Below are 12489 nucleotides of genomic sequence, written 5' to 3' on the forward strand. Positions count from 1 at the left end.
TTTCCATCTCGGTAATGCACAATAATAATTAAGGAAGAGAAAAGAACGAAGATGAAGAGAGCATAGTTTTGGAGCAAACCTTGAAAACCCACCAGAACCAGCACCAACTTTACGAGCAATAATGCTAGAGTCAATTTGGAAAATCTTTGGATTCTTCTTTGGAATGTATATTTTCCGTTGAAGAATCAATCCACCACTAATATCACATTCCAACATAATTGATTCATCCTCTCCTGCACGCTCAAGATTTTGCCTACAATGAAAGAGAACATAGAGAATACAATTACCCAAAAAGTGAAAAATAAAATAGAAGAATAAGCAATAATGCTATTCCCAACATTCCTCCATTTCAGGCAGTTGTGAAAAAAATGTGTTTTCTCCTTCTTTATGCCAAAAATACGTTAATGCTAAAAAACATGAGGTTTGGAAACCCACAAACATCTGAAATTTGTTTATACTTAAACAGAGCAGTGAGGCAGATCAGCAAATGACCGCAGGTCTCTGAAACAAACAGTACTAAAGTGGCTACATTTTTCTTTCCCCAAGTAAACTGCAAGATAAGGTTACCGCTCTTTGCCCAAAAAAATCCCTCCCTTCCCACAGTTGAACCCAAAAAAAAATCACCTTTTGAACAGAAGAAATACTGATGTCAAACCTTATGATATGAATATCTTCCCAGCCAAAACATTAACACCGATAACATGTTAGACTTAATTATAATAAGAACAAGAATTCACCAGAGAGTGTTGCTGAAACCACTATATTTTTATTTTTACTTGAAATGAAGTGCATGATTGCCACACAATGACTTCTCTTCACAGGTGCACTGATACAATCTAGAATCCCATGCATTCTAACACCAAAATGCCCAAGAACCAAAAAAATTTTTCACCCACGGAATACATGAAAGAATACCTGTCAATTAACAGGTTGGACAGGCCCATGGAAAGGTTTTGAGCCCTTCTGAAAGTAATAATATCTGCCCGTGACTATATAACCTATATCCATGGATCTCAAGGAGAAAAGAGAAGGTGGGGGGAATAAAGAGTTCCCTCATGATCTCCAAGAGACATCCAATACCACCAAAACTGACATTGATACCATCCATAATTCCAATATCAAACTTGTTGCCTATCTTGCTGTAATAGATTTTCTTTCTATAAATTCTTCTTAAAACCTCTGTTAAGAAGCTGACACCTTTCTGAGCCATATCCATATCTAAGCTTCGATCCAAGGGGAGGAAATTTAAGCCTTCTCAAAAGAACATGGATCTGAGCTTGATGGGCTAGATACAAGTGGAAGATCCTACACTAACATATTTTAACCGCATGACACAAGCAGGCTACCTTGTGTAAGTACAAGTGTACAGTGCATCCAAACATTATCACAAATTGTCCTTATTTTTTGGTTAGAAAGTCTTTTGACACCAAAGGTGAGATGGTGAATGCAAAACCGCTAAAAAGCTTGTCATCTAGTTCAAATATTCTCCCTACTTTTGGGGCCTAGAAGAAAAAATAAAAAGAGAAAGTAGACAAAAGGTTAATTAGCTGTAAAAATTAACAGTTGCCTCATACATCAGCCAGTTGTAAAAACTTTGGAGTGAATCCCTCTGTTAAACTTATGCTTCTCCAATAAAGACTAGTACTGAAAAGTAGTAAACTCACTCAATGACACTGTATTCCTCAGAACATCCAGCAGAGCGGAACTCAGTGCCACTATATTCTTCATATCCATTAATATCAACCCTGCTGTGGAGCCATTGCGTACCTTCATCCATGATTACATAAAGAAACAAAATATCAACCATAAAGAGAAGATAATGCACATCACAATAGTATATTATGTTATTTTCTGAAGAAAATAGTACTAATGCAGCAGCTCCTAACATTATTAAAAAATCATCATAAATAAGACTCATAAGTAAAAAGAGAATTTATTAATCCACGTAATTAGGCAAAGCCCGAGTACACAGGAAGTATACAAGAAAGAACCTAATTACAAACTATGTGCTACGGAAAGTAGCATAAAAGTCATTAAAACTTGTTCCATTAAAACCCAAGATGAAGCCCCTGTCCAACACCCCCTCCAACATTCTACTCAGCACAATCATTACTAAAATGAATAAAAAGTGGGGATAAAGGGTCCCCTTGTCTCAAGCCACGAGAAATTTTGAAGAAGCCTTTGGGAGTGCCATTGACCAAAATTGAGAATCTGACGGTTGTAATACAATGTTTTATCCACTGACATAATCTTTCCCCAAAGCCATACCTACCAAGTATATACAACAAGAAATCCCAATTTACATGATCAAAAACCTTCTCCATATCCAATTTACATAAGAGACCTGGGATGCCGGCTCTGACTCTATTCTCCAAGAATTTGTTAGAAATGAGGACCAAGTCTGGAATTTGTCTTCCTTTAACAAAGGCATTTCGTGACTTCAAGATTATCTTTCCCATAACTTCACTCAGCCGCTTAGCTAGAACTTTTGAGATGATCTTGTAAACCCCACTCACCAAACTTATGGGATGGAAGTCTTGCACCTCCACTGACCTCGCCCTTTTTGGAATAAGGGTGATGAAAGAGGTGTTAAGGCTTTTCTCAAATTTCATTAATGAGTGAAATTCAAGAAAAACCTTCATGAGATCCTCCTTGACAATGTCCCAACAAGCTTGAAAGAAAGCCATTGTGAAGCCACTTGGGCCTAGTGCTTTGTCTTTGTGCAACCCTTTTAGCACACTAAGCACATCATCCTCTTCAAATGGCCTCTCCAACCACGCTGCACTTGATTGGTCAATTGAATTGAAAACTAGTCAGTCTACCTTGGGCCTTCATTGGTATTGCTCTACCAAAATCTTGTCATAAAAATGGACAATGTGATCCTTAATAGAGACTTTGTCCAACAAAACCCTGCCCTCCAAATGAAGAACCTCTATGGCGTTGTTTCTTCGATGGGAATTAGCTACTCTGTGGAAAAACTTTGTACTCTTATCTCCTTCCTTCAACCAAAGGGCCCGAGATTTTTTTCTCCACGGGATCTCCTCCATAAGATTTATTTTTTCCAGCTCAGCTACTATGATCATTTTCCTTGCCTTATCATAAGACGAAAGAGCCCCATCCGCCACTTTTTCATCAAATTGCTGCAGCTCCTGAAACCATTTGTTCTGCTGGTCATTAATGTTCCCAAAGACTTGCATATTCCATTTTCTTAGATATTTTTCAAAGTTTTAAGATTCCCGGCTAAAACAAAGCTATGAGTGCCCGTGAGTTGATATGAGGCCCACCACGATCTAACTTTCTCTGTAAACCCGTTAGCCTTCAACCACATGTTCTCGAATTTAAAGTATCTCCATCCCTCATGAAGACCCCCACAATCTAATAAAAGGGGAAAGTGATAAGAGCAAAAGCCTAAGGAGCCGTTTTTGACATAGGTTGGGAAAGTGGGCCTCCTAAGAAGGAGAGACAATGAACCTATCCAGGCCCTCCCATTTGACCATCACAACCCCCCCCCCCTCCCCCTCGGAGCCGTTTTTGACATAGGTTGGGAAAGTGGGCCTCCCAAGAAGGAGAGACAATGAACCTATCCAGGCCCTCCCATTTGACCATCACAACCCCCCCCCCCCCCCCCCCACCCTGGCGGCAGGTGGCTAAAGGTAGATAGATCCATCAAGTCCAGCTCGAAAATTAAAGCTAAGAAATTAGCCATGTTGAAATCCCCTGACCTTTCACTTCGAAACCGAGTGATGTTGAAATCTCCACTAATACACCATGGGACATCCCACCAACTGCACAGACCAGCAATCTCATCCCAGAGAAGTTTTCTACTACTGTCATCATTAGGCCCATAAACTCCTGCGAACAACCAACCAAAAGCATCTTCCACATTTGAGAAAGAACAAGCCACCAAAAATTCGCCAATGAATTCCTCCACCGAATTAACTACTCTCTTATCCCACATCACTATAATGCCCCCTAAAGCACCCTTGGAAGCAAGGGTGATCCATCCCACGTAAGAGCAATTCCACAAACTTCTTATTGCGTGCCTGTCAATAAACTTTAGCTTAGTCTCCTGCAAACAAATTACATCTGCCTTTCATTCCTGTATTAAATTCTTCACTCTAAGGCGCTTGCTTAGGTCATTCAATCCCCGAACATTCTATGAAAGCATATTGGGCTTCATGGAATGCCGAGGTTCACCCTACCATTGTGCCTCAGCCCTGCTCGCACTTCCCTCCCTTGCATCATAGTTTATAGAGCAAGCGAGCCTCTTAAGCTCCCTATCTTTTTTAGCGGCAGATCTGGCAATGAGGGGTTGTCCTGCTTCTATGGTGGTGAGTAGAACTTTAAACTGATCCTCAAAATCTTCACAAGAAATCCCAATGAAATAAAAAATTTCATTTACCTTTTGTAAGACCCAATCTGATTGTAAGCTAGCCCCTGAAGCCGTTGGTGGCAACGAACAACAAGGACTAGGCACGTCCGCAGAATCCCCCAACTCAATTAACGAAGCATCAACTCCAAGCTCCTTGCATACTAACTGTAAGTCGGAACCGATTGATGACTCATCATCCTCTTATGCCATTGTACACAAAACCTTGGAGGGAGTATCTGAGGGACCAATTATGTGCTGAAGGCCGTCGGAAACTTCAAACCAAGGTAGCCCAATTGAGGATGACACCTCTTCACGGTTGTTCCTCCCATCCGAGGCCGAGAACTGCTCCAAGCTTTGGACCATAGGGTCACTGGTGGTCGGCGACCATTTCTATGTTGATGGTGAGTTCCCAAAGGCCTGGGGACAGATGACGGCTTCCATCTTGACCATCCTAGCCAACTTCATTGCCTTCACGAGTCTGTGCTTCTCTATCGAGCCCTGTGGTTGCTCCCAACTTGTGATCATAGGGTCACCGGCAACCGACAGTTCGTTTTATGTCAACGGCGGGGCGACTAGATCAACCACCAGAGTGAATGAACCTATCAGGCCCGTAACAGAGGATTCATGGGTTCGAGATAATTTTTTAGCCCACCATTTAGAGTGGATTGGCCTAATGGGCTCAACCCTTTCCATCCTTACAAAGGGCTCACGGGCCCCCACATGCTCAAGAGACGAAGTGCTCATGGGCCCCCTCATGCTCAAGCCTAGCATAGCCTTTTAAATTGGCCCACTGCTCGTAGCCCTTACAAACACATCCATCCTCATAGGCCCAACCTTTTCAGTTGGCTCACTGCCTAAACCCATCACCATACTCAAGCCCAAGTCTACTTTTATTATCAACACGTTAACTTCCTCTAATACCCTTGACAATTGAGCTCTGACAGCCCACAAGACACCTTCCACTTTTTTCACCTTCGTGCATTCATCAGAGGACCCCCCACTACCCACAAGACAACAACCATTATCTCCTTCACCACTAGGCACCTTGCCCTTCGATGCCGTGGCAGAGTTGCACCCTGCTAGAGAACTTGCCGGTAACCTCAAAACAGAGGCATACGAGACACCGTTGGAGGGGAGAAACATCCCTATTTCCAACCCATTACTAGACAGCCCACCCCGACGTAGGCCACCCTCTGTTTGCTCCACCGAAGCCAGCCACCTATTTGAGGCGGTATGCGAACCCTTCCCAGCCACTACCCTTCATGCCCTCAAAGACAATTTGAGAGCCTTCCTCCTGCCATTGCAAAACTCCTCCAAGTGCAAAAAGCATCCCCTGGAATTTATGTGTTGTTGTAAGGTGAGGACCCCGTTACCCACCCTTAGTTTTCTAAAGAACCCTTCACGCCGGCGAGGGTCAAGGGCTTCCTCTACCATCATTACTACCCATGAAGCCTACATCCCATTTATGAAGAGAAACATAACCATTCGTCTGTTCCTCTCAGTGATACGAAAGCTGTTACCGCCCACCTTCGAGAAAATGAATTTTTTTATTCCACCGTAAAACGCCTATCTCCCTCCACCTAAGAAGCTCTGAAGAAAGACGCAAGAATAGGAAGAAAAGAAAGAAAGAAAAGGAATAGGGAAAGGATTCCGACAAGAATCGACAAGGATAGAGAGGTCAGCTTTGGCGAGAAGCAATGTGGCACCTCGCCACAAACACATATAGGGAAGGCTCAATATATTCTTTCCTCGAAAATTCAGATAAAGCCTTGTTGACCAGAAAACTTTATCGGAGCTACAGTAGGGAATAACACCAATTTGTAAATACAGACAAGCGAAGAGCATCTTTCATTAAACCCATCTATGGGAGGGTGATGAATGGGAGTGGAAAAGGAGATTGCACATTATCTGAGAGGGAGAAGTTCTTAACATCTCTAATGATCTTAAGGAAGCTTCAATTGAAATCTTGACTAGTCTATTTGGAGAATAAGCCCAAATGTAACTTGTGCTTTCCTCGAGACATTCAAGTGGTATCAGAATCAATCTCAGCCAGAAGTGTGGGACTTGAGCTGTGCCACAATGGAATGTCCTAACGAGGGGCATCAAGCATATACGTGGGGGATTGTAACACTCCATATCTATGGAAAGATGAGATTCCACATTGCATGGAGGAGAGAAATTCTTAGAACTTATGATGATTCCAATTAAGCTTCCATTTGTAACCTTGATTAGTCCTTTTGAATTATAAACCCAAGTGTGACTTTGTCTTTCCTTGGATCATCAAAGTAATATGTAAACAAGTAAATGACATTATAATATTGATTGTAATGGTAACTAAGATGGGAAACTAAGGTGTTGATTGTGAGAAAAGGGGTGGTCACAAATGGCGGTGCCACCATGCCACAAACAGTTTGAAACAGGGTAAGGGCAACAAAGACTAAACAATAATTGACTGTATACAAAGATTTTATTGTCAACCATTTTCAAAGTACAAGATTGAAAAGAAAGAGTAGACATCATCAAGATCATCCCATTCAAGAGTATTACCCGAGGGAAGGTGTGCCATTGAAATAATTCTACCCCCTATCCAAGGAACCACTTTCAGAATCCAACAACCGCTTTTCAATTCAGTGGGAGTCCTTGAAAGTTCTATTCCTCGTTGCCCAGAAACCTCTTCTGCATCTGGAATGCGCTTAGCACTTTCTGCATTTAAAAACTTAAATCATCAGTGGAAAGCATGATAACTTAAATATTCCAACATTGTCAGTAAAACTTATTTCTAATGATAAATAATATTTCATCCCTTATAAAGATTATGGTGAAAAGTATAAATAGTATAGGATACTCTTTAAAGGAAGAATGCGAGACAAGTCTAAAATCATACAGCCTTTAACCCCAACTTCCTTCCAATGCCCACCCCCGCTACCCAAGAAAAAAAGATAAAAATAATGACGAACTATCTAGTAAGAACTCTGGGACAGCTATGTGAGGGCTATATGTAGACATAATAAACCATAACCATTGGACTATACTGCAAAAGATGCAACTCCTCAGAAAAAATGAAGAAACCACAAAAATCAAAATATATAAAAAAAAAAAAAAAATGTGTTTAGAAGGTTTAGAAAACAAAAGATATTGGATTTAAAACAAATTCACATCTAGCCAGACCAATATGCACTCAATCATAAAGGTGTGTGCAAGTACACAGCATTGAAGAAGCTATATTAGTATATTACCCAAACAAGTCCTGTATTTCTTTTCACTGGCAGAAACCAACTTGTATACTTCCTGTTCTGAGGGCATCATAATCTGAAGAACGTCTCCATCCATGCCCCACGATTCAAGCTGTTGTATGTACACAGATTTGATATGAAAACTTTAAAACATTGGGTCATGTTCATCATCTTTTTTATTTTGATAAGTAAGAAAGATTATTAATATGAAAATAGGCATAGCCCAAGTACACAAGTAGTAGACAAGAGAATGCACCTAATTAGGAACTAGAGATAGATGCAAGAAATTCATGAAAACTAAGACCATTGAAATCTATAGCAATAGCCCACGTAAATAAAGTCTTATATAAAAAAAATTTCAGATCTTCCATAGAGCACTTCCAATCCTCAATGTTCCGGTCATTCCTCTCTCTCCAAATACACCACAATAGACAAATAGGTGCCATGTTCCACACAGCTGCAATCTAAGGAATGACCAGTTGAGAATGTGCTCTTTATAAGGGTACTCCTAACCCCTTTTGATAGATACATCCTTCTCCACCCGGCTAGCCTACGCTCTATCTTCTCCAACACATCATTCCAAATGGACTCGGCCTTGAAAGGAGCTCCAAGAGGAAGACTGTATGTTGTCTTTTACGATATGCATATCTTAGATATTCAGCATTTTACCTAAAGAAGAAGAAGACTTACCATTGCACCTCCGCCAAGCAATAACTGCACATGCAGCCGACGCTTTGGCTTCTTCCATAATCCTTCAGTTTTTGAAACTCTCACAGTAACAACTGACGCCTGAATTTCAGCAACATAGTGTGTCAACAGATATTCACCTCTTGTGAATTTATACCCATCGCCATCATCTTCAAAAAGAACACCTTCAGCTTTCCCTGTAAATAAAACGATAAGTATGTCCCTAGAGCAGGAAATGACCTTTTAAGCCTAATCCATGCAAGACTTTAAATATAGTGAGCAAAACCTGCAGACCAAAAACCTTTTGGCCATACAATAATGTTTCAAAATATGATCTGGGTTTGGTGCGCCATTTTCACTTGAAAAAGAAATATCATTTTATTGGTGAGCAAAAGGCCCTGTCCAAGTACACAAAAAGGATAGAAAAGATGCACCTATCCAGAAAATGAAAAAAGGTCAAGAAAGCCTAGAAACTAAAGCTGGAAGAATATAAATTTGCAGTCATCCAATGATGGAATTTTAAAAAAGAAATCCTTTCAACTATTCCACAATTTTCATAATATCCTCAACACTTTGGTCATTTCTCTCCCTCCAAATGCACCATATTAGACAAATAGGGATCATTTTCTACAAAGTTTCACCTTGGTGGCTGCCAAACTATATCCTTAACACATGAAAGATCCTCCACATGTCAGGCATAACCCAACCAACCAGAAAAGACTCAAACAGCTTGCCATATTCCATTTGAACTACCATCCTCCAAATGGATTTCCTTTTTATTGGCATAATGCCATAACTACTTCTCTACACGTTGCCATATTATGGAGTGCACCTTGGACCAATTCCCTGAGTGAAATTTTTACTCTCCCCCACACTTACACCCCTATAGGAAGATCCCTCTGTAATTTTCAATACCCAGCCAACCTTCTCAATCCTTGGTATCAACATTCCCCAATGATAATTGAGGAAGGCGTGGCTGTAATGAAACTCGTTACAGATGAATAAATGGAGGAAAAAAAACTAGAGGCTTTATGTAACTAAACAAAGTAGCTATCCCATCCCAACTACCGTGAGCATTAGAGCAACAATGGATGAGCTATGCTCTTGTTCTAACATGGGAGGATTTCACAAACTCTGGCTTCCCTTACGCCTGTATCACAACTTCCATGTAACATCCGATCCTAAAAATATGACTTATTTATTTATTTTCATTATTTTGAATTTTTTTTTTTATTATTTTTATTACTTCCATTATTGTCGGTGGATCTGTTTTAGAGGGTTGTATTTCTGTTGGGAGTCTCCTTATCACTTTAGTTTATCTTTAATCTCCAGTTTGAATAGATTCCTAGATTAGAACCAACACTTCAAATTCAAACTTTATCCTATCAGATCACTCGTGTACTTCATCTTTTCCTCTCTATAAAACCCACAAGACCCTCAGAAGGAGAAAACAGAAAACATTTTACACATATCAACCCAACGTAATAGCCCCTACAACCAAGAAAAACCACTCTCACAGCCAACCGAGACAACCAACTTGCCGGAAACAGCCACAGAAAGTGCCGACCAGCCCAATCCCGTCGAACCCACTCCCTTACGGTAAGCCCACGCCGGAATCTTCTCTCTCCCTCTGTTCTTTGTTTCGGTTTAACAGATTTTCTCTCTCTCTCACTCTTTTTCTCCCTTGGTTCGCACCACCATTCCAAGAAGGCCAGTGGTGTTGCCAGTCACTCCCAGCCATCCCAGAGCCGTCGTTGCCTCAGCTTCCTCTCAGTAAGCATCGCACAACCACTTGATTTTCTTTTTCTTTCTTTGGTTCCAATGATACGTGTTGAGCCATTCCCATAAGCTCCTCCTAGACTCTTTTATTTTGCTTTACTTTAGACTTTCCCAATAGGCCCTCAAATAAACTCTGATATTACCTTTAAGCCCCCGTAATCATCTTTTGAAGAACCTTTGGTTAAAATTACAATCCTGCCATTAAGTGCCTATGCCTTATTTATGTTTCTATAAGTGGGCTGCCCCTCACTTAGGCCTTAGGCCTCCTTTTTTTTCTTAAGGGGTTGCTTTCATATTATTTTAAATTGGGCCTGATTTTACTACATTTCAGCAATTGTTTTAGTGATTTTATTGGGCTGATTATATTTTCAGAAAAACATCACCTTTACAGAAACTTTATCTACTTAAATGAATATATTAGTCTTAGACCCTTTTTATAGAAAATATTTAAGGGCTTTTAAGCATATTTTAAAGTATTCTTTTATATTGTTTCAGCTTATTATTTTAGTTAATATTACAATTAACCTTTAACTATATTTTTTATAAAATTATTAAGTTATATGTTTGCACAGAATATTAAGTATTATGATATGAGTTTTGGAATAATATTATTTTATGTAATCTCTTTATATTTGAATATTTATTAAAATTATCTCTATTGTAGAATTTTAAGTATTTAGATTGCTACAACACGTTTTCTAGAAAAGTTTAGTAATGTCTAGTGCCTCGTATAGGTCACGAGTTACGACGTGAGATTGTGAAAGCAGCGCTAAGAGGTAATTAGTATGATCATATAATTGCATGTGTACTATGAATTCTCTAATGGTATATGAAATATGATGTTTTTCTACGCTATGCTACGAGCTAAGTCAAGGTTAGATTCCTTTTATGATTTTTAATAAATTATAACATTATGCTTGTATGAATGAATTTGTTGTTTGATGGAGTGAATGATTCTAAATCACATGGAAGTCATGAAATGTTCATGTAATAGTTTTAAGTCTAGCATGCCATGTAATAAAATAGCCAGTTTATGTATGTCATGTTCATGTAGTGATTAAATCTTACATGCTATCACTTAATGTATGGTGAACCATGTTTAGGTCCGTGGCACCATCTTAACATAGCTTTTGGTGAACACGCTTAGGTCCGTGTCACCCTTAAACATCTTATCTTTCTTAATGCATGAGAACTTATTTAATATCATGAACTTTTCTAGCATGGCATATACTTGCAAATGGCATAGCATGACATGGCATATTCTTATACATAGCATAGCATAACATGGCATATCTTTGTACGTGGCATAATATGATCTAAACATAAATATTTGATGGCATACATGATCTGAGTTCTATATGAACTTTACCTAACATACTTGATCTAAATACCTCATGATTACGGACCTAAGCGTGTTTCACTTCAAGTTACGTTAAGGATGACACGGACCTAAGCGTGTTCATCACAAGTTATGTTAAGGATGACACGGACCTAAGTGTGTTCATCACAAGATATGTTAAGAATGACACGGACCTAAGCGTGTTCATCACACGTTATGTTAAGGGTGACACAGACCTAAGCGTGTTTACCACAAGTTATGTTATGCGGTGCCACGGACTCAAGCATGGTTCACCTTATGTAAAGTGAAACATGGACTCAAGCGTGTTTCACTCCATGTCATGACAAGTTATGGGGTGCCATGGACCCAAGCGTGGTTCACCATATAATAAGTGAAAGACAAGATAAATAAGTAAATTATGCATTTACGTTTATATGTTCGCCATGATCATGTATGTTTCCGCTCATGTTGATGATGAACAGACATGCTATGAGAATCTGTGAATGATAAATGTTTGTTTGAAGAGTCTTTTAAAGATTAAGTCTTGTTAAGTTATATTTTACGGTATGATGTACTATTTACTGAGTATTTGACTCATTTTTGTTTGTTTCTTTGTTTGTTTGTTCTCTTCTATGTTTAAATGTCACAGATGATGGTTGTAAGGACGTAAAGCTGGAGGACCAGGAGTAGACCTAGTGCAAGGACTTAGTTCTTTTATGTTTTTATGATAAGAAGTCACGTGTGGGGTTAGTTTATGTTTTATGTTACATTTTCAGTTTTAAGTTTTCAACTAAACAGTTATGTTCAGTTTAATTAATGTTTTCAATAAATGCGGTATTCCAAGATATGAATCTCTTTACCGGGCAATATGTTATGTACGTTAGTAACATCTCTATCCTACAGGAACGGGGTGTTAGGAACCATGCCACCAACCTATGCTGATATTGCTGCACTTAGACAAACCTTGTTCTCTCTCTACTCATCTTTGAAATAAACTAAACTCCTTCCTCTGTTAAGAGCCCTGAAACCTTAAGACTTCACCCAAGCGACTTGAAAAGTGATTAAATTAAAACCCTCTA

The 12489-nt window shown here is 39.4% G+C and overlaps 1 protein-coding gene across 2 annotated transcripts in view; it reads right to left on the reverse strand.

The window, feature by feature from the left end:
- Positions 1–12489, reverse strand: part of LOC122280921 (alpha-glucosidase 2) — a 33731-nt gene that overhangs the window by 2801 nt on the left and 18441 nt on the right. For both annotated transcript variants that reach the window (XM_043092055.1, XM_043092054.1), the window contains exons 17-21: positions 8296–8489; positions 7609–7717; positions 6920–7075; positions 1665–1767; positions 80–253 (exon numbers count right to left, since the gene is read on the reverse strand). In XM_043092055.1, the coding sequence (XP_042947989.1) occupies positions 80–253; positions 1665–1767; positions 6920–7075; positions 7609–7717; positions 8296–8489 (736 nt within the window). The remainder of the gene's footprint in view (positions 1–79; positions 254–1664; positions 1768–6919; positions 7076–7608; positions 7718–8295; positions 8490–12489) is intronic.

The sequence above is a fragment of the Carya illinoinensis genome, chromosome 11 (genome assembly GCF_018687715.1).
Source record: "Carya illinoinensis cultivar Pawnee chromosome 11, C.illinoinensisPawnee_v1, whole genome shotgun sequence".
In the NCBI taxonomy this organism is placed as follows: Eukaryota; Viridiplantae; Streptophyta; class Magnoliopsida; order Fagales; family Juglandaceae; genus Carya; species Carya illinoinensis.